This window comes from Budorcas taxicolor, chromosome 19, assembly GCF_023091745.1.
Source record: "Budorcas taxicolor isolate Tak-1 chromosome 19, Takin1.1, whole genome shotgun sequence".
Lineage (NCBI taxonomy): Eukaryota > Metazoa > Chordata > Mammalia > Artiodactyla > Bovidae > Budorcas > Budorcas taxicolor.
Window position 1 is genome coordinate 40,405,937 of NC_068928.1, and position 23,503 is coordinate 40,429,439.

Genomic DNA, 23,503 nt, shown 5'->3' on the forward strand with positions numbered 1-23,503 from the left:
ACGTGAGCAAAGCATGCAGCCAGGAGACACTGCTGCATGAATTCAAGGTACTGACTTCTAGGCTGGGGGCCTTTAGTAACCCCCACCCCCACCCTAAGCCCTGCTCTGGTTCTAAGCTCTCAGCCTATTGGATGGCATGAGAGTTAAGGACAGGAGTAGGAGGTGGCAGATAGTGGGGTGGGAATAGGGTGGTTGAGGATGAAGATGAAAGAGCAGAGGTGAGCTGCTTGAGCCTCCTGGGGGAGATGAGTATGGGGGAGGTGGCTGGTCAGATGAGATAGGGCTGAGGGTGTTTCAGCTCTCTGGGGAGTTTGCTCAGTAGTCAGAGTGGAGGCACGGGTCAGGGGACTTGGGAATCTGGGTTTTGAGAAAAGGTCAGTGGCAACCCACTCCAATACTCTTGCCTGGAAAATCCCATGGACAGAGGAGCCTGGTAGGCTGCAGTCCATGGGGTCGCGAAATGTCAGACACGACTGAGTGACTTTAACTTTTCACTTTCCTGCATTGGAGAAGGAAATGGCAACCCACTCCAGTGTTCTTGCCTGGAGAATCCCAGGGATGGCAGAGCCTGGTGGGCTGCCGTCTATGGGGTCGCACAGAGTCGGACACAACTGAAGTGGCTTAGCAGCAGCAGCAGCAGCAGTGGCACAGGGGGCGGGGCTGCCATCCTCCTTTCCCATCAACTCCAGCAGCAGCTGGGCTTTGCTGTGGGTCCAGCCACATGAGACAGAGGGGAGTGGGGATTAAATGGGACAAAAGTAAGAGGGAGGGCTTTTCTGTAAAGGGGGAGAGGACAGGTCTGGGTGTGGGTGGGTGGAGAAGGCATTGAAATGGAGTGGGACCCTGGGGCCTTCCCAGGACAGACCTTCCCTAATCTCTGCTTTAGCTCTTCTCTGAAGTACCTAGATAACAGTATTTGATGTATCCTTCCTAAGTTTACAGATGTGGGAGCCCCCCACCAGACGGAAGATGTTAACTACTTGATGACTGTGAGCACACAGCCCCAGACCTCCTGGAGCCTAAAGACTGATAAAGTTAACCTTTGTGACATCACCCTGTTCTCTCACCATCAGCCAATCAAAGACTTGTGCATGAACTGATTACATACCCTGCCCCTCTTGCCTCATCCATCTTTTAAAAATGCTTTGCTGAGACCCTTCAGGGCACTCTGGGCTTTTTAGGGTATGAGGCACCCATCTCGTTTCATGGCCCTGCAGTAAATCCCTTCTTTGCTCCAAACTTCAATGTTTTGACTTGTTTGGCCTCACTGGGCATCTGGCACAGGAACCTCTACTGATAGTATGATGAGGAGAAAGGTGAGGATGGAGAGAGACACTGGGAGGGGGCAGTGAGGGATGGTGTATGTGTGTAGAGAGAACAAGGAGAAAGTGATGGGGTGGATTGGAACATTGAGAGATATGACACTGGGGGAGGCTTAAGACCCAGGACTGGAAGGCCTGGAACCTGCTGCAGAGAAAACTGGATATCCTTGCCTGGGTATAAAGACCCCTCCCTTCCCGATTCCGGCCTTGGTGGTTGTCCCTCCTCCTTTCTTCTCTTGCTGGGCTGGCGGCTCTGCCCATCAGCAAAAGTCAAGTGCTCTATTAAATCTTCCTGGAGGAAAGAGAGACTACATAAATGCAGTAGAGGTCGTTACCTCCCGTGGACTCAGTCTGTGGCCAGGGAAGGGGCTGAGAGGAGGCCCTTCTGGAACCACAGTTGGGCAGTGGAAGGGGCAGCAGGGGCTCCTCAATGGTGGGTGGTTCAAGTGCATTGGGAGGTCTCTTCACTTCCTCCAGGCAGCCTTTGCCACGGGTCACATAGCCTGAGCAGAACCAGCGGCTCGCCCCTTTCCAAGGCTCTGCAGGAAAGGGGTGCCCAGGCAGCCCCTCTTGTACCACTTGCTATGGCCTGCCCATCTTGAATCCCTAGCTGCAGCAGGCCTGGAGAGGGCTGGGAGTGGGGCGTTACCCCAGGACTGAGACAGAACCAGGATGAATGATGGGCCATTGTTCAGGTCACCAGAGTTGGGCTGGTAGCTTGGGGCTCATCTGGATTCACGGACTTTTCCAGACTTGAGCTGTCCACGTTTCACCTGCCTCTCTCCACCCTTTGGAAGCCTGAGTGAGACCCTGGAAGCTGGCAGGGATGTCACATGTACTCACCTCAGGCCCTGGCATGCACAAGAGAGCCCAGGCTTCCTATCTTCCTGCCACAGTGGCAGGAAAGAGGTTGGGAAGAAGGAAAACGGGTGAGTCGGACACATGGGGGGACACAGAAGAGTTTAAGCAAAGGTTTATGAAGTGGAAGCTGGTGGAGGCTGTCCTGCCATGGCCAGGGGCTGCGAGAGGGGTGTGGCACACGTGGTTATCTCTCAGACCAGCTGCCACCGGCCCAGCCAGGTCCCCTTTTTTGCTCAGGTTTCCATCTCTGAGTGGACAGCCCTGAATGTCTCAGGACCAATTCTTGTGCAAAGACAGACACTTTATTTTCCATGAGGGGAGCTACAAGGCATCCACAGATATATGGGGCAGAGGGGTGCTCTGTGACCTTGAGAACTTGGGCACTGTGACCTTGAGAACCTTGTCCAGATTCTATAGTCTCCAGGGTGGGGCAGTGCCTGACCACAGGCTGGGTGGGCTAGTCTCAGCCAGTCCTGCCAGCCCAGGACCGCTTCAGTCTGGTTTGGTTTCCTGGGTTGAAATAATAACCCTTCAGGCCCAACTTTGGCCAAAGATAATGATTCTCTGGCAGGGCCCCCAGCTGGGCGGGGGCAGGCACTGGTCTTTCATAGAGCAAAAGTGGGCTTCTTCCTTGAGCCTCGTCTTACATTCTCATAGTGTGGTTTCCTTAGGTCCCCAGGTCTGCTAGACAAACAGTTCCAACTTCTTGAGGGTCTTGGTGGAGGTGGGGCGGGAAAGACCGCCCACTTCCCCAAGCCTCTTGGTGGGGGGGGCGGGTAGCTGCCTGTTTGCATTCTTGACTCTCTGCTGCCCTCATGTGGCTATGAGGCCAGTTGCCGCCCCAGCACCGTACAGGGCAGCGTGCGCGCGCGCGCGTGTGTGCGTGTGTAGGACTAGCAAGGCTGGGGCTGAGGCAGAACCAGAGAGCTGCCCCTCGTGTCTATTCTAGCGAGCAGGGGCTCTCACTGTCCCCACCTCCGGGTCTGGGTGACACAAGTGGCCCTAGGGCAGCCGTGACACACTTGCTTATGAGAAGTTGAAAGAAGGGATGGAACTGATGCTCATTTTCATTGGAGGGGACTAGACTTCAAGATCTTAAGGACAGCTGGATCATCTTTTTTGACCATGAGGCAAGTTCCCACGTGCTTACCTGCCGAACAACCATGGCCACATTGGCCTGTAGAATCCAGGACAGGCGGATCTAGCTCTGTCCTGGGAAGAGCAGCTCAAGAAGCTGTCAAGGAAATGGGGAAAGGAACAGATGAGGGAAAGAGAGTCAGTCCATCCCTCCTTTGGTCCTTGTGCATGCGTGCTTGTGTGCTAACTCGCTTCAGTCGTGTCTGATTCTTTGCGACCCTATGGACTGTAGCCCACCAGGCTCCTCTGTCCATGGGATTCTCCAGGCAAGGATACTGGAGTGGATTGCCATGCCTTCCTTCAGGGAGTGTTCCTGACCCAGGAATCGAACCTGCGTCTCCTGCATTGTCGGTGGATTCTTTACTGTTGAACCACGGGGAGGCTCCCTTTGGTCCTCAGTCCTTGCCAACCACCTGCTTACAGGCCAGCCTTTGGCCACAGCCCCTGGGTCCCTACCCAGCACCTACTGTTTGCCATGAAATGAGGGTCACAGGTCTCTAGCTCAAGCTGCTGTGTTGGTAGTGTCCAGACTGACAGAGTCAGGAGTCTTCAGAGGTTATTTTCATGTGGGGGTCTCAGATATGGGTCTGCTTCAGAATCACAGGGAGCTTGTCAAGATATCCACAGATGTGCGAGACGAACAGCTGATCCTAACTGTTGCCTCCTTTTGTTTTTTTTTAAGTATCCTTTTAAAACATTTATTTATTTGTCTTTGGCTGCCCTGGGTCTTCATTGCTGTGTGCGGGCTTTCTCTAGTTGTGGCGAGCAGGGGTTACTCTCTAGTTGCAGTGTGTGAGCGTCTCACTGTGGTGGCCTCTCTTGTTGCAGAGCACAGCCTCTAAAGCGTGGGCTCAGTAGGTGCAGAGCACGGGTTTAGTTTCTCCACGGCATGTGAAATCTTCCCTGACCAGGGGTTGAAACCCTGTCCCCTGCATTGGCAGGCAGATTCTTAACCACTGGACCACCAGGAAAGTCCTGCTCCTTTAAGGCTGAAGAGACTGAACCCCGGGAGGGAAGGGGGTCTGGACGAAGGTCGCTGTGAAGGTCATAGTGAGTTCAAGGGTTTCAACCTGGTACCGTTCTCCTCCAGTCCAGTGGATTGGTCCATCAGTGTGTAAGAGGCTTCTTGCTCAGGGCAGAGGGAGGATCCTGAGCAAGCCCCTTGGGATGTCTGGGAAGGCACACAGGAAGCTCCCTCCCCTACATCCTTTCTGGCTCCTGCAGCAGAGCACCCACCAGACTGATGACCTGGGAGGCTGGCTGGAGCGTGTCATACTCCGCAAAGAGGTGGCACACATTCTCCTGGGACTCAGTCTGGCTCTTGGCCACAAACCCAAAGATCCTGATGGGAGAGGAGAGCCGGGGTGAGGAGAGCCCAGGGAGGCAGGAGACTGGGAGCTGGGGAACTCAGCCCTTCCCCAGCCCAGCACCTCCTTCCTGCCCTTCCCCAGCCCAGGACCTTGTCATGATGGGAGCTCTCCTAGGGGGAGGACGTGCCTCCTCCGTCAGACTGGGAGATCCCTGAGTTTAAGATCTGGGTTTCTCTCCTTTGGAATGGGGGCCCCTGAGGACAGGACCTGTGTATTCCCCAGCAGACTGGAGGGTCCCTCCAGACTAAAGCCTGTGCCTCCCTGAGAAGACGGGGCTCCCAGGCTCCTGTCTGCCTCATTCAGACTGGTGGCTCCCAGAGGGCCAGGGCCTGTGCTCTCAGCAAACCCATGGGCTCTTAAGGTCAGCGTGGGGCCTCCCTCCTTCCCTGACTCCCTCCCCCTGCTGGGTCCGGGCCCTGCCCCAGGGAGACCTCTCATGGTGACTGACTGAGCGGACTGGAAGGCCTTACCAAGAGGGCTTGCAGTATTTCTGCCACCTGTGGGAGAGGAACAAAGACAGTCCTGGGTGCCGATTCTCCGCTCCATTTTACAGAACTCCGGCTGAGCCCCGCGGGGTGGGAGGAGCCGATAATGGCCAGCTGTGTTTCCTTTATCCCCTGTGCTCCCCTCCCTTCATTCTGTTGCTCCTCACCCCTTGAGCTTCAGAGGCTCTGTCTGGGACCCCAGTCCCAGAGTCAGCGGGCAGCTAGACCCTGGCTGGCCTTTTCAGTCTGGTCCAGACTTGAACTTACTTCCGTTGCTCGGGATCCATGCCACAGAATCGGAGGGTGGCAAGGGGGTAATGGCGCCGGAAAAACACCCTGGGAGGAGGCGAGAAGGGAAGGGGAGCTGGTGAGAGCCCATTGCAGTGTTCTGGCCCACCTCCATTATCTCCAGCTTCCTGTCCTCCAAGAGCCTCCTAGTTGCATGACCCCTGACAACCCACTGTGACCTTTCCACTGCTGGACCTGGGCACGTGTTTGTATTTCTCTCCTTTCATGAAGGTCATCTGCCTTGTGTCCTATGTATTGGGGTTTTCTACCAACCCACCCAATCGCCCACTGTGTCATTTAATGATTTGAGGGTAGAAATTGCTGGAGGAGGGCATGGCAACCCACTCCAGTATTCTTGTCTGGAGAAGCCCACGGACAGACGAGCCTGGTGGGCTACAGTCCATGGGGTCACAAAGAGTCGGACATAACTGAAGCAACTAAGCACGCAGTTACAGCTGGTCATCTCTTATTCCTCCAGCCCAGGGCCAGGATCTTGCTGGACTGAATCCCTGAGCCTGGGAAGGAGCAATCTCACTGGTCAGCCAGAGTCTGGCCTGCAGGAGCTGTCCATCAGTGGATACAGATTTAATCAGTGGCCAATGACTGTTGTTAATTCCAAATCCATCAGTCACGATGAAGTGGGGCTTCAGAAGGAAGTCATTGCATTGAGGCCCAGAGAAGGCAGAGAACTTGTCTGGAGTCACTCAGCACATCACTGACCTCATTGGGTTCAGGAGCCTGAACTCCAGCTATGCCACTGCTCCACAGCCACCTCAGCCATCCCCCTCCAGCTCACCCTGCCCAGCCCTGCAGCCCCAGGACAAGGGAAGTCCCTTACTTCCTCTGGACGTCAGTCAGGGTGATGCCCTGCTCGGTGACTTTGAAGTGGACCACGGTGGGCGTGGGGAGGACATCCCTCTCCAAGGTGGCCGAGATGGCCTTCTCCACGGCCAGGGCGCCGCTCAGGGTCTCCACGCTCACAGAGCTCAGGTACAGGGCATGGCAACCTGGGGGGTCGGGGTTACAGATACTACTTTGGGGCCCTGCCAGAATCCACTGGGTGAGTGGAGGTCACCAAGGCCCTGCTGTCCCTCTGCCCAGAACTGGGGAATAGGGGTGCCATCCTGTTTGGGGAATCTAGCAGGCTTCCTCTTTGAGCCATCAGGCGGGTGGGTAGGGACTGTGTGGGTGACTGAAATCTGGGGCTAACCCCAGAGGACTTTGGGGTCATCTGTTATTTGCTTTGCTCTGGCCTCTGGCCCTCCAGCAGGAGGCAAGGAGGGGATGTTGCCCTGTGTATAGGGGCGTCCAGGCAAACCTTCCTTCTGTCCCATGGCTGGTGCTGCCCACACCCCTACCCCCCAGCCCCAACCCCAGGGCCCTGGCTCCTTGCTGAGAGAAGAGAGAGGAGACAGGAATGGGGAGAGGGCCTTTGTGCTTGGGGCACAGAATAGGAGCTGTCACCCCAGTGCTGACCCGTGCCTGGCCCTTGGATGTGATGAAAAGTGACCCTTCCCATATAAACCGCCCCAGGACCCAGACCTGACACTCCACGGAGAATGCCCTCTCTGGGGCCAGGCCCTTCAGACCCAGAGAGAACCTAGCTCATCCACGTGTGCTCCCTGTATGCGGGATGGGCTCTAAGCCTCACCACACCCTCCCCTCCTCTCCTGCCCCTCTTCCTCCTGGCCTGCTGCCCTCAGCCTCTCATCTCCTGGTTTACAGGCAGAGGGAAGAATGTGGCACCTTGTTAAAGATGGAGAAATAAAGCTGCAATGGGAAACACGTGTGGACCTGCGTGTGCCTGCACAGGGCTGGGAGGTGCCCTGGGGCGGGGCACAGCCAAGCCTTCCCCTGACCCTGCCCCCCACTCACCCGCAGATTTCTTCATACAGGAGGCCTGGCCATCTGCAGAGGGGTCTGAGGCTCCGTCTCCACCTCCCAATTCTGAGCCAAAGCAAAGGAACAGGCCCCCAGGGGTGGGGTGCAGTCAGTGGACCCCCATCCTAGGAACAGGCTTCATTCAGCCCTTCAAATGGGTGCCACCTCCGCCCCCACCTTCAGCAAGTGACTTGGCTGAGAAACCAGGTGTGATTCCTGTAATTAGGCAATCGGAGCTGCCCTGGGCTCCCCTAAAGCCTACCTGGCAAGCTTTTCGATCCCTTCTTGCCCCTCCCGCCTCCGGCCCATGGACTGCAGCAGTGACCTGGCCTCAGAGGCCCCTGGCCTCCTGCTTCTTTCAGACCCTGCCCCAGACCTAGGCTTTTTTTCTTTTTTTTTTTTGCAGAAAGCAGGGAGGCTCTCGCCATCACCACACCTGGGGCTCCCTTGGCCTTGACTCCTCTCCCTGAACCCCCCCAGCTCTCCTGCACATCCTGAGAGGTGGGGGCACCTGGTGTGTGCTGGGCTGTAAGCTCTGGAGAGGGCTCCCTGACTTGGGCTGGAGGTTTGACTCTGTGCCCTTGGGGAAGTTACTTAATGCCTCGAATCTTCCTTGTTTATCTTTCTTTCTCCCCAAGTTTCACCCATTGATCATTTCTTTGTTCTCATAATCCTGTTCCTTGAGTTTCATGAAACAGCTGTCTGTACCTTTGTGCTCTGTTAGCTCCCTGAACACTTTGGAACAAGACAGTAAGGGAGACTTGGGTTCAGATTCGATTCTTCCTTTTCTTATCTGTGAAATGGGGACAGCAACAGCAATGACTACTTCACAGGGTTGGAGTGAGATGTGAATGGAGGAGGGGACACTCAGTAAATGTTGGACCTGGAAGTACAAACCAAACCTGGCCGAGTGGGCAGATTTATGCTTATTTTCTCCTCTCCGAAACAGAGCTTCTATGTCTCAAACATCAACTCAGCACCAGGCCTTGTGCCAAAAGCCTTGCCTGAGCTTTTTCATTTCAGCCCCCACCCAGCCTAGAAGTAGGTGTGATGCTAACTGTGCCCATTTCATAGATGAGGAAACAGAGGCTCAGTGAGGTTGACCTTCTCAGATGCTCATAGCTAGGAGGTGGGGATGTGGACAGACTCCAGAGCATGCACTCTTCACTGGGACACTAGCATGATCCCTAAGTAAGGTGAGAGGTGACGCCTGAGGAGGAACAGGCGCGGAGACCCAGCCCACCTTTCTGTGGGATGATGAGTTTGCAGGGCAGGGCCAGGGCCATGATGGAGTGCTGGCACACGAAGGCAGACAGGCTCCCTGTGAGGAAGCAGAAGCCGCGCATCAGGCGCCTTCCCCAGGCCACCCACCCTGCCTGGAAGGGGCCTGAGGGCTGGGGAGGCTCAGCTCACCGAAGTAGGGCTCCTCGTCCGCTCCTTTGAGATGCACCCCTTTGGCGGAAGACTCGATGAGGAAGTGACGGATGAGGCCACTGCTGTCCTCGCCTGGTCGGAGAAAGCGTGTGGATGGAAGCGCACCCTGTTTCCTGACCCGCCTCTCCCAGTCCATCCAGAGGTTAACTTGTCCATCCCCCTGCCTCTGGGTGGGACTGCAGGTAGGTATCCTATCCTCAAGGTCTCCCATGAAGGAGGTGCCAACAACATTTTTGCTCAAAGCCCTCTGTGTCCAGTAGGACACAACTGAGTGACTTAGTGTGCACACGTGCAATCCTTTTTTCAGGAGACCTTGCCCTTGGTTTCAACAACTCCTGGGCTGGGTCTCCCGCTCCCCCTACTTACTCCCTCCCAGGTGCTTTTATTCTCCATCAGATGGCCCCTGCTGGCGCCAGGCTGGCCTTGGGAGGGGGGACCACGCCCCTGGCCCCTTCTCCACCAGCCCGCAGCTTCCTGCTTTCTTTGGACTCCTTGGCAGGGCTTCCTTGATAACTAACGCTGCCTGGAGGTCAGTCGCTTTCTTATTTGAACAGAGAGGTGTGGTGTACAGAATGCGCACTTGGGGTTCTTCTCCTCTTGCTCTATTACCTGCTGGCTCAGAGGTCATTAACTCCCTCTGGGAGTTGTCAGTTCCCTTATCCATTCCTTGTGTAAGAGCTACAATCCCGGGCCTTCGATGAAGGGCTGTGGCCCAGGAACCTGCAATGCAATGGTCTGTTCCTGTCTCTGTCCTCAATGAGGTTTCACTGGTGCCTTGGACAGCATCTGGGGTAGGGTGTGTGCAAGACCACAGGGGCCAAGCTAGCGCACACGCCATTGCTGTTTAGTCACTCCGTTGTTTCCAACTCTTTTCGACCCCATGGACTGTAGCCCACTAGGCTCCTCTGTCTGTGGAATTTTTCAGGCAAGAATACTGGGAGTGGGTTGCCATTTCCTATTCCAGGGGATCTTCCCAACCCAGGGATTGAACACAGGTCTCTATGTCTCCTGCATTGCAGGTAGATTCTTTACCACTGAGCCACTTAATAAAAAATAAATTGAATTCATGGAGAAAAAAAATCAAACTTTACAAGCTTGATATAAAATGTTACTAGTTACTTCTTATTTGAGAAAAACAGACCAAACCAAAAGGGTCTCGTTTTCACATGTTTTTACTACATTACATTCCTTTGTGAGAAAGCCGGTCTGGACAGAGTGGATACCAGAAGAGAGCAGGCTGGAGTGGGGCTGGGACCCTCCTCTTCTTCCCACCGGAGGGTAGAGCAAGGAGTCTGGGGACCTGGGGAGCCTCAGTGCTGGGAGACCAAGGTCCATCCTCCCAGGAGTCATTATGGGAATGGCCCAAGGTCACCCTGCAAGTGAGCGGCAGAGCTGGGACTGGAACCCACCACACCCAGGTGCCTCTAAGAGGCCTTGATCGAATACACAGACAGCCTACCTGGTCGGCTCTGGGCAGGTGTGGGGGCCTCCTGCACCTTCAGGGCAAGGCCGAAGGAGCCCCGGTATGAAGAACTGTCCCGCACGATGAAAGCCCCCGGCTCCTCCTTCCTCAGCAGCTCGATGGCTGGAACAATCCTTGAGTCAGAGACAGTCACCACCCCACCGGGACACCCTCCCTTCCTCAGCCCAACTGGGTCCTCATAGAGCAGATGGTACAGAATTGCCTTTGGCCCCCAGGAAGTCCTTTCTGTTGTCTAACCTCCACCGTTCCTGCTACAGTCTTTATTTCCTTGGGTCATGGGGTTCACAGCACACCCCCTTCCCTGGACTTGCAATTTGCCATTCCATTCCCCTCCTCTACATGAACCCAGGGCCCCACCTGCCCAATGCAGGGTGCCGGGACCCTGACCTGATTCCTAGGTCGCTCAGTCCCTGAATCGGGGCTTCATTTTACCTTGCTCTCGGGAGATGCTTGGCTTAAACCAGTATTTAGATGTGTCCATCACAAACTTCATGGTGGGCTGCATGTCGTTGGCAGGACCTGGAGACAGACAGGGAAGGAGAACCCTGTAGGCCGGATAGAGGGAAACTGAGAGACCCTCCCCTTTCTCTACCCAGTGGTCCCATTCAACCCATCCTCCTCTATCCTTATTCCATTATATCTCCAGCTCCCTAAAGGGGCAAAGGCTATCAGAAGAATCCCAGGGCTTTGTGCCATCTAGGAGTCTACCCTTGTATCCTTGGTAACGGATCACAAACAAACAGATTAAAAACTCAATTCAATGAGAAACAGTTTCTCAAATGGAATATTATGCAGTCGACAGAAACAGGGGATAAATAAAAGACTCTGAGATGCCTCATTTGCTTGACTTCACATTTTTCTTCCCCTTTAATAATCCTACGAGTTTCTTGGTGGTGGGGGGCATATTCAGTTTGAAAAAGAAAATGAAGAAAAGGAGAAAGGAAAGGAAGACAGCAGATCTGGGCAGAAGAGCATCCAGCAGTCCAGAGATGGAGTCGGATTCTGATCTGAGACGGCTCTTTCCCTCCTGAAACCCAGAGGTAACTGAGTGAACCGAAAATCCTGTGAGGGTCTGTAACGCTCCAACAACTCGGAAATGAAACTGAATCTTGTCGAGAATTGTTTGTGGAATTTGCTAAGATCCCAGGGATAATGTGTGATTATCCAGGAATCACCAACCCTGGATGGGGATATCACCAGGCCAAATAAATGTGCTCTTTGAGATGTGAAAATGCCCCCCACCTCACCATTTCCCTGGGTCCTTAATGGTTGGATGGCATCACCGACTCAATGGACATGAGTCTGAGCAAACTCTGGGAGACAGTGAAGGACAAGGAAGCCTGGCTGTGACTCATGGGGTCACAAAGAGGTGGACTCGACATAGTGGCTGAACGACAACAAAGGTGGAGAGCAGTGGTTCTCGGTTTCGGCATCTTGAAAAGGTGTGTTACTGCCAGTTGAGAATAACTCATCATTAAACATGTACTGATATCTGCAAACGATTTGTCCTAGGAAAATGTTCAAAGGCATACTTGTCACCTCATTTTCTCTTGTTCTCATTGACATGGCTTCGTGGGTGGAAGTGAGCAGCGCGCTAGAGTGAGCATTTCACAGCCCCCAGGAGTACCTTGATGTCTGTGGCCATGTGAGGGCTGAGAGCCCGGGAAGGAGAAGACTGAGCCACAGGCAAGCAGGCCTCCTGTCCTTGGGGCTCAGTGGGGGGGCTCTGCTCCTGGGAGAGAGGTACCCCAGGGTGCTAATGGTTAGCCTGTGTTTACTGCTTTGGGCTCTGGTTGGCTTTGTTCTTTTTGGATGCCTGTCGTTCCTGACTACAGGGAGGAGGGTGGTTGCTGTTTTGTGGTTTTTAGCTGTCTGAACTGGAATGCATTGTCTCCGTTACCCTGTCCTGCCCCTGTCTGTGTTCGTCATCTGCCAACGTCAGAGTTAGGACTGACTCTCCCTCTCCCGGGTTAGTCACCCAGCCTGTTGCTTCCATATCCTGAGGGTCTCCTGGCTCTGTCCACTCTCCTCCACCCTCTGCCTCGCCCTTGACCACTTCGTGATGAAAACCCAAACAGAACCAAATAAAAACTGCTCTCCCTGCCAGGCCAGGCCCTGCGATTCATCTGCCGTGCAGCTGCCAGACTGATGGATTGAGCATGTGCCTCTGAGTCCATCACTCTCCAGTTTGAGAGTCTCTGAGGGGAGATCAGTCCTGGGTGTTCTTTGGAAGGACTGATGCTAAAGCTGAAATTCCAATAGTTTGGCCACCTCATGTGAAGAGTTGACTCATTGGAAAAAGACTGTGATGCTGGGAGGGGTTGGGGGCAGGAGGAGAAGGGGACGACAGAGGATGAGATGGCTGGATGGCATCACTGACTCGATGGACAAGAGTTTGGGTGAACTCTGGGAGTTGGTGATGGACAGGGAGCCCTGGCGTGCTGCAGTTCATGGGGTCGCAAAGAGTCAGACATGACTGAGTGACTGAACTGAACTGCACTGTGGGTCTCCTGGTCCCTAAAGGGTAAAGTTTACTCTTCAGCTTGGTGGTCATGGTCTTTCCCAATCTGGCCCCAAATTACTCCCAATGACCTCACCCTGCACCCAACATCCCAGTCATTTCCTAAACATGCCATGTGCTTCCATACCTTCGTACCTCTGGCCTGGCTCTTCCCTCTGCTGGGGCAGCCCTTCCTCTCCTGCTCTGGCCATGAACTTTTGATCCACTTTTTGGGTTCCCCACTTCTCCAGGTAAAAAGGCTCACTCCCTCTGTAACTTCACAAGACCCAGGAAATCTCTTTACTTCTGTGTTTATCCCACTCTGCAGTAACCCTTTGGGTTTTCCCCCTCTCTTTCTAGACTGTGTCCCTATTAAGTGGCACAGTGCTTGGCACACAGTAGGTACTTAATCAATGTATTGACCCGCTCTTGAGGGAACACATTGGTGCTTTGCCTGTTCTCCATTAGCCAAACCTTACAAAGCGTGAGGTATTGATTGGTTTACAACTTACCCTCCAGGGATACGGTGGGAGGGGCTTCTGGCAGGGTCTGGGTGTGGCTCCTGGTGGCTGGACAGGGTGTGCTGGAAGAAGTAGCCCCAGGGTGGACAAAGTCCTGGGATCCTGGGATCCTTTGGGATGGGGGAGATCCTGGCTCTGGGAAACCGTTGATCAGCACGATGGGTATGTCCACCATGGAGTTAGTGATGGATGGTGGGCAGCTGCTGGCATGTTCTTTGGCCAGTGGTGGGGAGTGGGTTGCTCTGGGCTGGCGCCTGCTTGGGGTGCCATTGCTGGGGACCTGGAGGTCACTGGTTCTTGTATACAGGGACATTGGGCCAAGGCTGTGGAGGCTGGAGGAAGAGCTGGTGGGGCTTTCCAAGGATCTAGAAGATGACTGATGGCTGGAGATGCTGGAGTGGAGGAGGGACTGGCTGCTGTGAGGGGAGAGAGCAGCAGAAAGGCAGAGTGTTAGGAGGTGGGAGTGGACTGTCTGGGGCCAGAGCTGGGCTCTGGAATTTAGTGATGTAGGTGCCCTTGGCTTTGGTCAGAGAACTGTACACTTCACCCATCTGCCCCCACCCCATCCCCAGAGCCCATCTGAGCCTTAAGGGATGCTGAAGGATATAGGAGTGTACCTGCAATGTAGGGTCTGTGGTCAAATTAAAGTAGCCAGTGGGGTGCCCCCTGCAAGGGACTCTGTTCCCTCTGACTTCCAGGTGATCCAACTGAGTTGTCATACCAGCCATCCTCCCTACCCCCCAACCCCAAGCATTCCCAAGAGTCCAGCACACAGGCTGGACCTGAGCTGGACTATGTCCATGACTGATGCAGAGGGAATTCGCCAGCTGGAGGAAGAGAAAGAGGCCAGCTCTGCAGCCAGCCAGGCTTCTCCCTGAGCTCAGAGGCCCATGCCAACGCATGGCTGTGGAATCCCAGTCTCCTTGCCAGGGACTGCCTGGGCACAGTGGCTTTGGAGTTGGTATTGGGGACAGAGGTCCTGTGGTTTGGTCTTCCAGGGCAAGATGGGTGAGTGTGTGGCTCTACTCAGAAGCCTACAGAGATCTGGGCTGGGGTGATTGTAAATAATGCCCTGCCAGGTTTGCTTCCTTCCTGCTAAGTTTTGCCAGGAACAAAGATGAAGGAAGCTTTTCCCAGACCCTCGATTCTGTTTATATTCTGTGTTTTAGGTGTTTTTTTTTTTTTTTTTTTAAATCCTCCTACAGATGGGCTGTAGGAGGGCTGGACAGGATACAGGTGAGCCTCATTAATGCAGTAGTTCTTTTCCCAGGAGGTAAATAAAAGTCAAGATTTTCCTATATTGAATGATATTCTAAATGCTTGAGGAAAGCTTGAGAGCCAAATGGCATGAAAGAGAACATTCATTTTTATTTTTGGTACAGTCCCAGATTTTGCTCAGAAAGAGCGGGATGTCTGATTTAGGGTGTGTGTGTGTGTGTGTGTGTGTGTCTGTGTGTGTCTGTGTGTCTGTGTGATGAAGGCAACATCAGAAGCTGTAGTGGGAGTTACCTACCTTCCAAACGCATAGCTGACATCAGACGCTGGGCTGCCTGACAGCATGGAGACTCTGCTGCTCAGCTGTGGGCCCTGGCCCCCCAGTCCCTTCTCCAAGCTTGGGGAAGCCACCAGTGGGGAGCCCAAGCCGTGGGGGCCTGAGGCCTTACTCCCCATGCCAGGAATGGAGATGCTGGGAGATGTTGGGGGGTGAGAGGAGGGAGCTGCCGAGAGGGGAGCGGGGTGCTGGTGCCCCCTGCCCTGGCTCCCGGAGAAGATGAGGCTCTCACTGCTGCTTCGAGTCTCTCGGGGGAGGTCTCTGGAAAGGAGGAGGCCGCCAGTGCGTGGGGAGCCAAAGGGTGGGGTGACAGATGGGCTGCAGCAGCTCCGCGGGCCATCGTGGCACCTTGACCTGGTGGAGGTCACCTCGATGTACTTTATATCTTTGGGGAGAGAAGCAGAGCATTGGTCAAACCAGGGAGCTTGGACTCTCAGAACAAGGATGCTGGAGGAGTCCTCAAGACCACCTGGTCTCTTCTTTCTTAGAGAGTGATGAGCTGAGCTGTGCTCTGCTTAGTCATTCAGTCGTGTCCGACTCTTTGCGACCCCATGAACTGTAGCCCACCAGAGGAGCCTAGTGGGCTACAGTCCATGGGAACTTCTCCAGGCAAGATCACTGGAGTGGTTGCTGTGTCCAGGTGTCCCGCATTGCAGGCAGATTCTTTACAGTCTGAGGTACCAGGGAAGCCCATGCATATGTGGGTTTCCTAGATGGTGCTTGTGGTAAAGAACCTTCCTGCCAATGCAGGAGACATTAAGCGACGTGGGTTCAGCCCTTGGGTTGGGAAGATCCCTTGGAGGAGGGCACAACCCACTCCTGTATTCTTGCCTGGGGAATCCAGTGGACAGAGAAGGCTGGCAGGCTACAGTCCTTGGGGTCACAAAGAGTGGGACATGACTGAAGCGACTTAGCACGCATATATTTTAAACTTGTGGCTGTGCCGCAACCAGGTATCAAGCCCAGGTAGCCTGCAGTGGAAGTGTGGAGTCTTAACCACTGGACCACCACCCTTTCTTATACAGATGAGGAAACTGAGGCCCAGGGAGATGTCTGTTGGAATCAGGATCAGCCTCCAGCTTCACCTTCAGGGACCAGTTTCAATGTCACCCTCTCTGTGACAACTGCCTGTGGGTGGAGAGGGACTGTGACATGAACACGGGCTTTGGAGTCAGACAGACCTGGGTTTCAAATCTGGCTCTGCCGCAGGATACAGCATGCTTGGGGCTGGTGCATGGGGATGACCCACAGAGATGTTATGGGGAGGGAGGTGGGAGGAGGGTTCATGTTTGGGAACACATGTAAGAATTAAAGATTTTAAAATTAAAAAAATAAAAAACTAAAAAAAAAAAAAATCTGGCTCTGCCCCTTTCTCTCTGAGAGCCTGGCCAAGCGGCTTGACCACCTAGAGCCTCAGTTTCCAGGCCTGTAGAATTGGGTGGCTATACCCAGCCTCTTGGTGTTATAGGAAGGATGAACTGAGATGAATGTAGGTGGCACAGCCCAGCGTCTGGCACATAGTAAGCCCTTTAAAACTGAGAGATCCTCTCTTTCTTGTGTGTTCCACTCCCCAGCCAGAATGACTGCACCGGTCACATTTTGAGATGCCTCTATTACTTAGGCCCGTGAAAGCGGTTTCTATGTCTGTGCCTGCAACAGAGGCAGGGATTCTCAAGTTTGGTTGCACGCTAGAATTACCAGATGAGCTTCGAAAAGTCCCAAAACTCAGGCTCCATCTGGTGCCAATTAGATCAGAACCTCCAGGGGTGGGCCCAGGCCTCAGGGTGTTAGCTTAGTTCCCTAGGTGTTTTCACTGTGCACTGGACTGCACCGCTGTGGTCCCCGGCTCTGCAGCACCTTCACCAGGGAGCTGGGAGACTGTGCAGAATCTCCGGCTCCACCCTAGGCCTACTGAATCAGAATCTGCATTTTAGCAACATCCCAGGGGAGCTGGGTGCACCGTGGAGTTTGACAAGTCAGCGTTAGGGATCAGTTGTGCATGAGAACTCCCTGGGGGCAGGGCTTGCCTGCTTTACTGAGCTGTAGACTCTTAGCACCTGAGGCTGCTGACTCACTCTGATGCTCTTTCATTCCCTAGTGGGGGCACCTAGGACTCTTGTTCCTCCCTGGAGTAGGGCGCCCTCTCCTCCTGACTTGGGGGAGGGGAGCTGTTCTTGGTGCTGTTCTGAGAAAGGAAGTGAACGAAGGGGCTCATTGAGTTGCTCCCTTCTAGAGGGTCGTGAGTCCTGCCTCTGGCTTCCCAGGATGAAGACTAGGGCAGAATCAGTGGGAAACTGTACCCTTAACTCCCATCTGCCAGCCTCCCACCCCCTTGGGCTCTGGTGCATGCACTATCCCCGCTCATCACCCTGGAAGTCCCTGCCTGCCCCAGCCCGCTCTGGGCTAGGAACTTTTGGCCCTGCTCTTGGTTACTGCCTCTGTCGGAGCCTGCTTGGGCTGGGTAGGGGTGGAGGATTGCATCAGATGGAGCGGGGAGGCTGGCAGGTCAACCTGGGCATGCTGTCCCAGGGGGTGGAGGAACAGGCCTGGCTTTGTCGACAAACAAACCTAGGTGTGAATCTAGGCTTTACCACTTTTCCGCCAAGAATCATCAGGTAATTTTCCTAACTGCTCTGAGCCTCAGTTTCCTCATCTGTAAAGTGAGGATCTAAAACCTACCTCCCAAGATTCTGGTAAGGATGAGATACACTGATGAATGGAGCCTGGCCCATGGTGGGCTTCAAAGAGCGTCTCCTGCCCGCCTGCTTTTGGGGGGCAATATTGGCCAGCTGGCTAATACTCTGGCTAAGGTGGGGGTCTCACTGATGAGGGAGAGAGAATATTTGGTACAATGTATTGTGGGCTCGGAAAGGGAAGTTTTGGAATGGGGTAGATTCTTCTGCAAGGTTGGCAAGCACGACTTTTTTTTAAAAAAATAGGTTTTTATAGTATTTATGGGCTTCCCTGGTGGCTCAGGTGGTAAGGAATCTGCCTGCAATGAAGGAGACCCGGGTTCGATCCCTGGGTTAGGAAGATCCCCTGGAGAAGGGAATGGGTACCCACTCCAATATTCTTGCCTAGAGAATTCCATGGACAGAGGAGCCTGGTGGTCCATGGGTTCACAAAGAGTCAGACACGGCTGAGTGACTAACACTTTCACTTTCACAGTGTTTATACTCATAATTCTCTCAAACCTCAAGACTGCCCTTATGCCCAGCGCCAGCAGGCACTGCTTTTACAGTGCAGGAAACTGAGGCTCGGGGAAATGTAAGGGTAGAGCTAAGATTTATTGCACCTTTTAAAACAAAGGCTGGTATTTACTGAGCCTTGTGGGCTAGCACTGCCACAAGCTTGTTACCTGTGTTAGCTCATTTAACCCTCATGGCAACTTGACTGAGGTAGGAAACATTCTTAATTCCATGTCAGATGAGAAGTCAAGGCTCAGAAGGGTTGAGGAGGGATTCCCCTGGTGGTCCAGTAGCTAAGACTCCACGCTCACGATCCAGGGCCCTAGATCCCACAGGCCACAGTTAAAGATCCCATATGCCGCAGTGGAGATCGAAGGTCCGGCGTGCGGCAACTAGGAGCGGCCAAACAAATACATGAATAACGTTACCTAAAGTGTCGAGGAAACTGATCCCTGCTCCTGTGCGCTCTCTGGGAGCTCTTCCACGGAGACCGGCTCCTCGGGACCCTTTGCCAAGGCCTTGCCCTTAAGCAGGTGCTCAGCGGCTTTGGGGAGGGTCTCCCGGCCTGGTGAAGAGACCAAAGGCCTAGCCGAGGGACCGAGAAAGAGCAAGCAGACTTGAGCAGGAAGGGAAGGAGGAGCCCTGGAGCTGTGAGTCACTCCTGCTGCTGTAGCCTGGCCTCGAGGTGGATGTGGCTGGGGTGGCAGGGCCCCCGCCCCATCACCTGCGTGCAGTTGGTGTTTACAGGCCCGTGGGGCAAGTCTGAGCAGTGCTGGGTGGATGCAGGCGCCGGTACCAGGCTGGGTGGGTGGAGGGGGGCCTGTGTGGGTGGGGGGCGGACAGACGGTTATTAAACACCCTTCACTCAGGATTGGCAAACTGCCTTGCCTGGCAGAAATTCTGGAAAATAAAATGGAGGCCTGTTCCAAAGATGGGGAGGGCTGGCAGAGGAGGGGATATGGTGTTTGCTTCTAGAAGCTGTGTTCCCTGTGGGTGGTGGATACGTGCCTGCTCCCCACTACCACGCCACCCCTGGCCCACCTCTGGTTAATCTGAAGGAAGGTCAGCAAGAGGCAGAAGCAGAGAAACTGGAGGAGGGGGGTGCGGTGTAAACTCAGTGAAGCCCTGGAGGGCAGAAAACTTGCTCTGAGGAAGAAAGAAAAGTTAGAATATGGACTTTGGAGCCCAGAGGCCTGGGCTTTGAGCTGACCTACCACTCACTAGCTGTGGGACTGTGACCATCACTTCCTCTCCCAGAGCTTCAGTCTTCTCATCTGTAAATGAGGTTTCCACTATTTTCTTCCCAGGGTAGATGCTGGGATCATGCTTACAAAAGTCCCTCTCTACATTTTTAAGGGAGGGATCGATATAGGATAGCCAATGTTTAACTTTTGATTCTGCCGAGTTGGGACAAAGAGAAGCTGTGAACGTCTGCTAGCATCACAATTACAGAACCTCTTCCACTCAACACGCCAAAAGTAGGACGAGTGGGCGTGCAAACAGAGGGACCCTACACACTGGGTACATTTGGCTGGGTGAAGACTCACTGAGGGGCTGTGGGCTGGTGAGAGCTTTGTCACCAGGAGCAGCGGTCTGAGGGGAGGGTTTGGGGAGAGAGGTGCGCTCACCACAGTGACAGGCAGGCTCTCACTATTCTTGTGATGGCAGAGAACTTCCAACAGAGAGCTGACCCTCTGGATATCCTAGGAGGCAGTGAGCTCCCAGGCATCACTGGTGTTCAGGCAGAGGTAAGATGAGAGGAGTTTTAGAAATTCCATCAAGGGGAGCTGCTGCTAAGTCGCTTCAGTCGTGTCCGACTCTGTGCGACCCCATAGATGGCAGCCCACCAGGCTCCCCCGTCCCTGGGATTCTCCAGGCAAGAACACTGGAGTGGGTTGCCATTTCCTTCTCCAATGCATAAAAATGAAAAGTGAAAGTGAAGTCGCTCAGTCGTGTCCGCCTCTTAGCGACCCCATGGGCTGCAGCCTACCAGGCTCCTCTGTCCATGGGATTTTCCAGGCAAGAGTACTGGAGTGGAGTGCCATTGCCTTCTCCGCAAGGGGAACTAGGTGGCTTCATCAGGACCCCAGGACCACTGCTGCCCTCTGGCGCCCCCTGCTGCCAAGAGTCTGGTGGTCACATCCTCACAAGAGCAGGTTGTGCCTAGGGCATCTGAAAGGGCTGATTACTGCCCATCCGTCCCTTGGAGGAAGGGCCCTGTTGTCAACACCCCAACCCCAAACATGTGCACGCTACCCAGAGACTCCTCTCACCCTAGCTGGCCTTGAATGCATGGAAGCCCTGCCTTGGGGCATGAGCATTAAAGTCCTGGGCTTGCTCCTGCCAGTGATAATTAGGCCCAAGTTATCTTTCCTGCAGAGACATGCCCACGACTGGCCTTAAGAAGCAAAAGACTGTTGAGGGATGGAGGTGGTTCATTTAACAGGCCTGACAGGCAATTCTCCGGGGGCAGGAGCAGAAGGCCGGCTCGAGGCCAGGAACCCAAGTGCCAGAGGACCTGGGTGCTGGGCTCACCTCCACCCCAGGGTCTGACACTGTCCTGGAGCTGGTCCTAAATGCAACTCCAATGTTGACTATAAACAGCCACCACCGATCATGACCTACAGTGTCCCAGGATTTGTGATAAACACCCATCAAATGTTACTCCTTTTAGTCCTTGCAATACCCTTTGAGGTGAAAACTCATCTCTATTTTACAGAAGAAGAATCTGAGACAAAGAGAAATATAAGCAGCTTGTGTAAGGTTTGCCTGACCCCAGTGATTAGGCTACACTGGCTTCTCACTCAAGTCCATCAACCAAGTCTTTTCATTTGTAAAATGAGGATAAAATATTTGTCTCATGGAGGTGGATTGGAGGGATCAAATTATTATCATCAAAGGCTCAATTATTAACTGCTCAACACACAAGTGCCTGGATAGAATGATAAATGCTCAATAAGCAGAATTTCTCCTGGATCCCATCTCTAATCCTCCCTGTATCCCCTAGCCTACACTGATTGTTTAAACCCCTGGAGGCCTCAATCTTCCAGCCTGTCTAATGGGGCTGCTGCTCCGTGATCCTCATCCTCAATGTATACTTGAAACTCTTTGGGAAACTAAAGCCAGATGCAGAGATTTCTGGACAATTGTGGACGTGGTGGTATCTTGGAGTTGGCTTGAACTAGCTCAAAAAAGCTGATTGTTAAATTTTCAAGATTTTTTTCAGCTGGTTGCTAAATGATGTAAACATTGTAAGTCAATATAGTTTGATGCTTTAGGCATTACTAAAGAGTAAACTATGTACATTTACAATGTGATGACATATTAAAAACAAAAGTAATAAATACTCAAAAATTCCTCATGTTCTAATTATTTTACTATGTCTATACTTGAAGTTATTTACATCTGTTGTTACTGGGGAGGTGAAAATACTATTCCTATAAAAATTTCAGGGGACCAAGTTAGAACCTAAAGAGAGACACCCCAGAAGACTAAGATTCAGGGACCACACGTTTATCGAGCTCTTATTTATATGCATGGCATTGTATAGTATTCTTACCTGTATTAGCTTATTTTAATTCTTTGAGAAATTACATAAAACAGGTATCCATCACTTTCCAAACTCAAGAACCAAATGGAATTGGACAGTGAGGACTACTTATATTTATCCCTTGTATAGAGCAGAGGAAACAGAGAGGTTAAGACACTTGTTTAGAGATGCACAGCACTCCCCAACAGGACATTGTTCTGTGTTCCTCTGATTTGATAGAAAATCCCTTCCTCATAAGGACTGGTCCCCAAGTCCTCTTCCCAGCACTGTGCCCCAGTTCCTTACCCAAGGCTTCAGGCTCTTCTTTCTTCTTTCTCAATGTAGTGCTCTGGGTGGGCTGGGCCTCGGGGCCACCAGGCCCTGGAGGGAGCAGCTGGAAGGTGGGGTCCAACTCCAGAATCATCTGGTTGAGGCTCTCCAGTGAGAAGTCAATGTAGGAGTCAAGGTCCTCCTGAGCCCCTGAGACCTGCTCTCCTGGGGCCTGCAGGAGGCAGCTGGCATTGGCTCCAGCCTGTGGGGCTGGCTGGAGCCTGCTGGGGGGCCCCTTGCAGGGCATGGGGGCCATCAGGGCCTGCGCTCTCCAGCCTTCCGTGGTGTAGTAGGGACACTGCGGGGGCAGGCTGGGGCTGGGGGCTGGGTGCAGGGCCCTCCTGGGTTCCTCACAGGGAGCCAAGCTGACTGCGGGGCTTCCTGCCAGCAGGGGGCTGGACATCACCTGTGACATGTTGAGGGCAGTGACTTGGCAGTTTACCTCTGGCTTCCAGCCAGACTCACATCCCACAGTTGTCACTTGCCAACTGGGAGCTCCTGGGACCTGAAAGAAGCCGGGAGTGGGAACTGAGTAATTTCTGTAGATGAAACCTCTGCCTCCCCTCCCCCTAAACAAAGGCATATGTATTCACTCATTTAAAAGCATGGCTGCTGGAGCCAGACTGCCTGGGGTTTGCATCCTGGCTCTACCAGTTACTAGCTGTGCAACACTGGGGAAGTTAATTAACTTCTCTGTGCCTCGGTTTCCTCATCTATAGAATGAGAGGACTTCCCTGGTGGCTCAGACGGTAAAGTGTCTGTCTACAATTGCGGAGACCAGCGTTCAATCCCTGGTTTGGGAAGATCCCCTGGAGAAGGAAATGGCAATCCACTCCAGCACTATTGCCTGGAAAATCCCGTGGACAGAGGAGCCTGGTAGGCTACAGTCTATGGGGTCGCAAAGGGTTGGACACGACTTCACTTTCACTTTCATACTTAGAACTTGCCTAGTACATAATAAGCAGTACGCAAATGATGGATAAATAAAATAACCTCAGTAGATGTTTGATGGTTACCTACTATGTTCCAGCCTTACTTTTAAAATAAATAATAGCTAAAATCTAGATTCCCAGGAGGCGGTAGTGGTAAAGAACCCACTTGCCAATGCTGAAGATGTAAGAGAGTCAGGTTAGGCCCCTGTGTCGGTAAGATCACCCAGAGGAGGGCATGGCAACCCACTCCAGTATTCTCGCCTGGGAAATCCCATGGACAGAGGAGCCTGGCAGGCTACAGTTCACGGGGTCACAAAGAGTCAGACACAGCTAAAGTGACTCAGCACAGCACAGCACAGCTAATATTCACTGAGTAATTATATGTACCTAGGCTCTGGTGTATAAAATCTTTTAAAATCCTCATAACAACCCTATGAAGTAGATGCTATTATTACCCCATTTTATAATGGGAGAACTGAGACACAAAGAGGTAAGTAACTTGCCCAAGGTCGTCAGGCCAACGGGCGTCAGAGTATGATTGGACCCCCAGCTGTGTGATGTCAGGGCCCCCTCATTTAGCTGCTACTCAGCGTGGGTCAGTTGGTGAAACAGACAGGCAAGCAGGTGAGCAATCACAACAGTATCATCGGGGAGGAGGGGAGGCAGAAGGGACTCAGTGGGCACAGGGAA

At 53.3% G+C, this 23,503-nt stretch overlaps 1 protein-coding gene across 1 annotated transcript; it reads right to left on the reverse strand.

The window, feature by feature from the left end:
• Positions 1-4,520: 4,520 nt before the first annotated feature.
• TNS4 (tensin 4) lies at positions 4,521-22,296 on the reverse strand. Its single transcript, XM_052658743.1, has 12 exons — positions 21,858-22,296; positions 14,796-15,219; positions 13,274-13,698; positions 10,694-10,780; positions 10,238-10,363; positions 8,758-8,850; positions 8,588-8,665; positions 7,339-7,410; positions 6,302-6,470; positions 5,443-5,511; positions 5,161-5,187; positions 4,521-4,662 (listed from the first exon to the last, which is right to left on the reverse strand). Exons 1-12 carry the CDS (start codon positions 22,294-22,296, stop codon positions 4,521-4,523), a joined length of 2,151 nt encoding a protein of 716 aa, XP_052514703.1.
• Positions 22,297-23,503: the final 1,207 nt, after the last annotated feature.

Coding starts and splice junctions, on each gene's coding strand:
- TNS4 (XM_052658743.1), bottom strand. CDS start 22,296: ATGTCACAGGTGATGTCCAGCCCCCTGCTGGCAGGAAGCCCCGCAGTC. Junction 5,512..6,301: donor CTGACTGACGTCCAGAGGAA/GTAAGGGACTTC, acceptor GCCTCCTCCCAG/GGTGTTTTTCCGGCGCCATT. Junction 5,188..5,442: donor ATGGATCCCGAGCAACGGAA/GTAAGTTCAAGT, acceptor CCTCTCCCACAG/GTGGCAGAAATACTGCAAGC.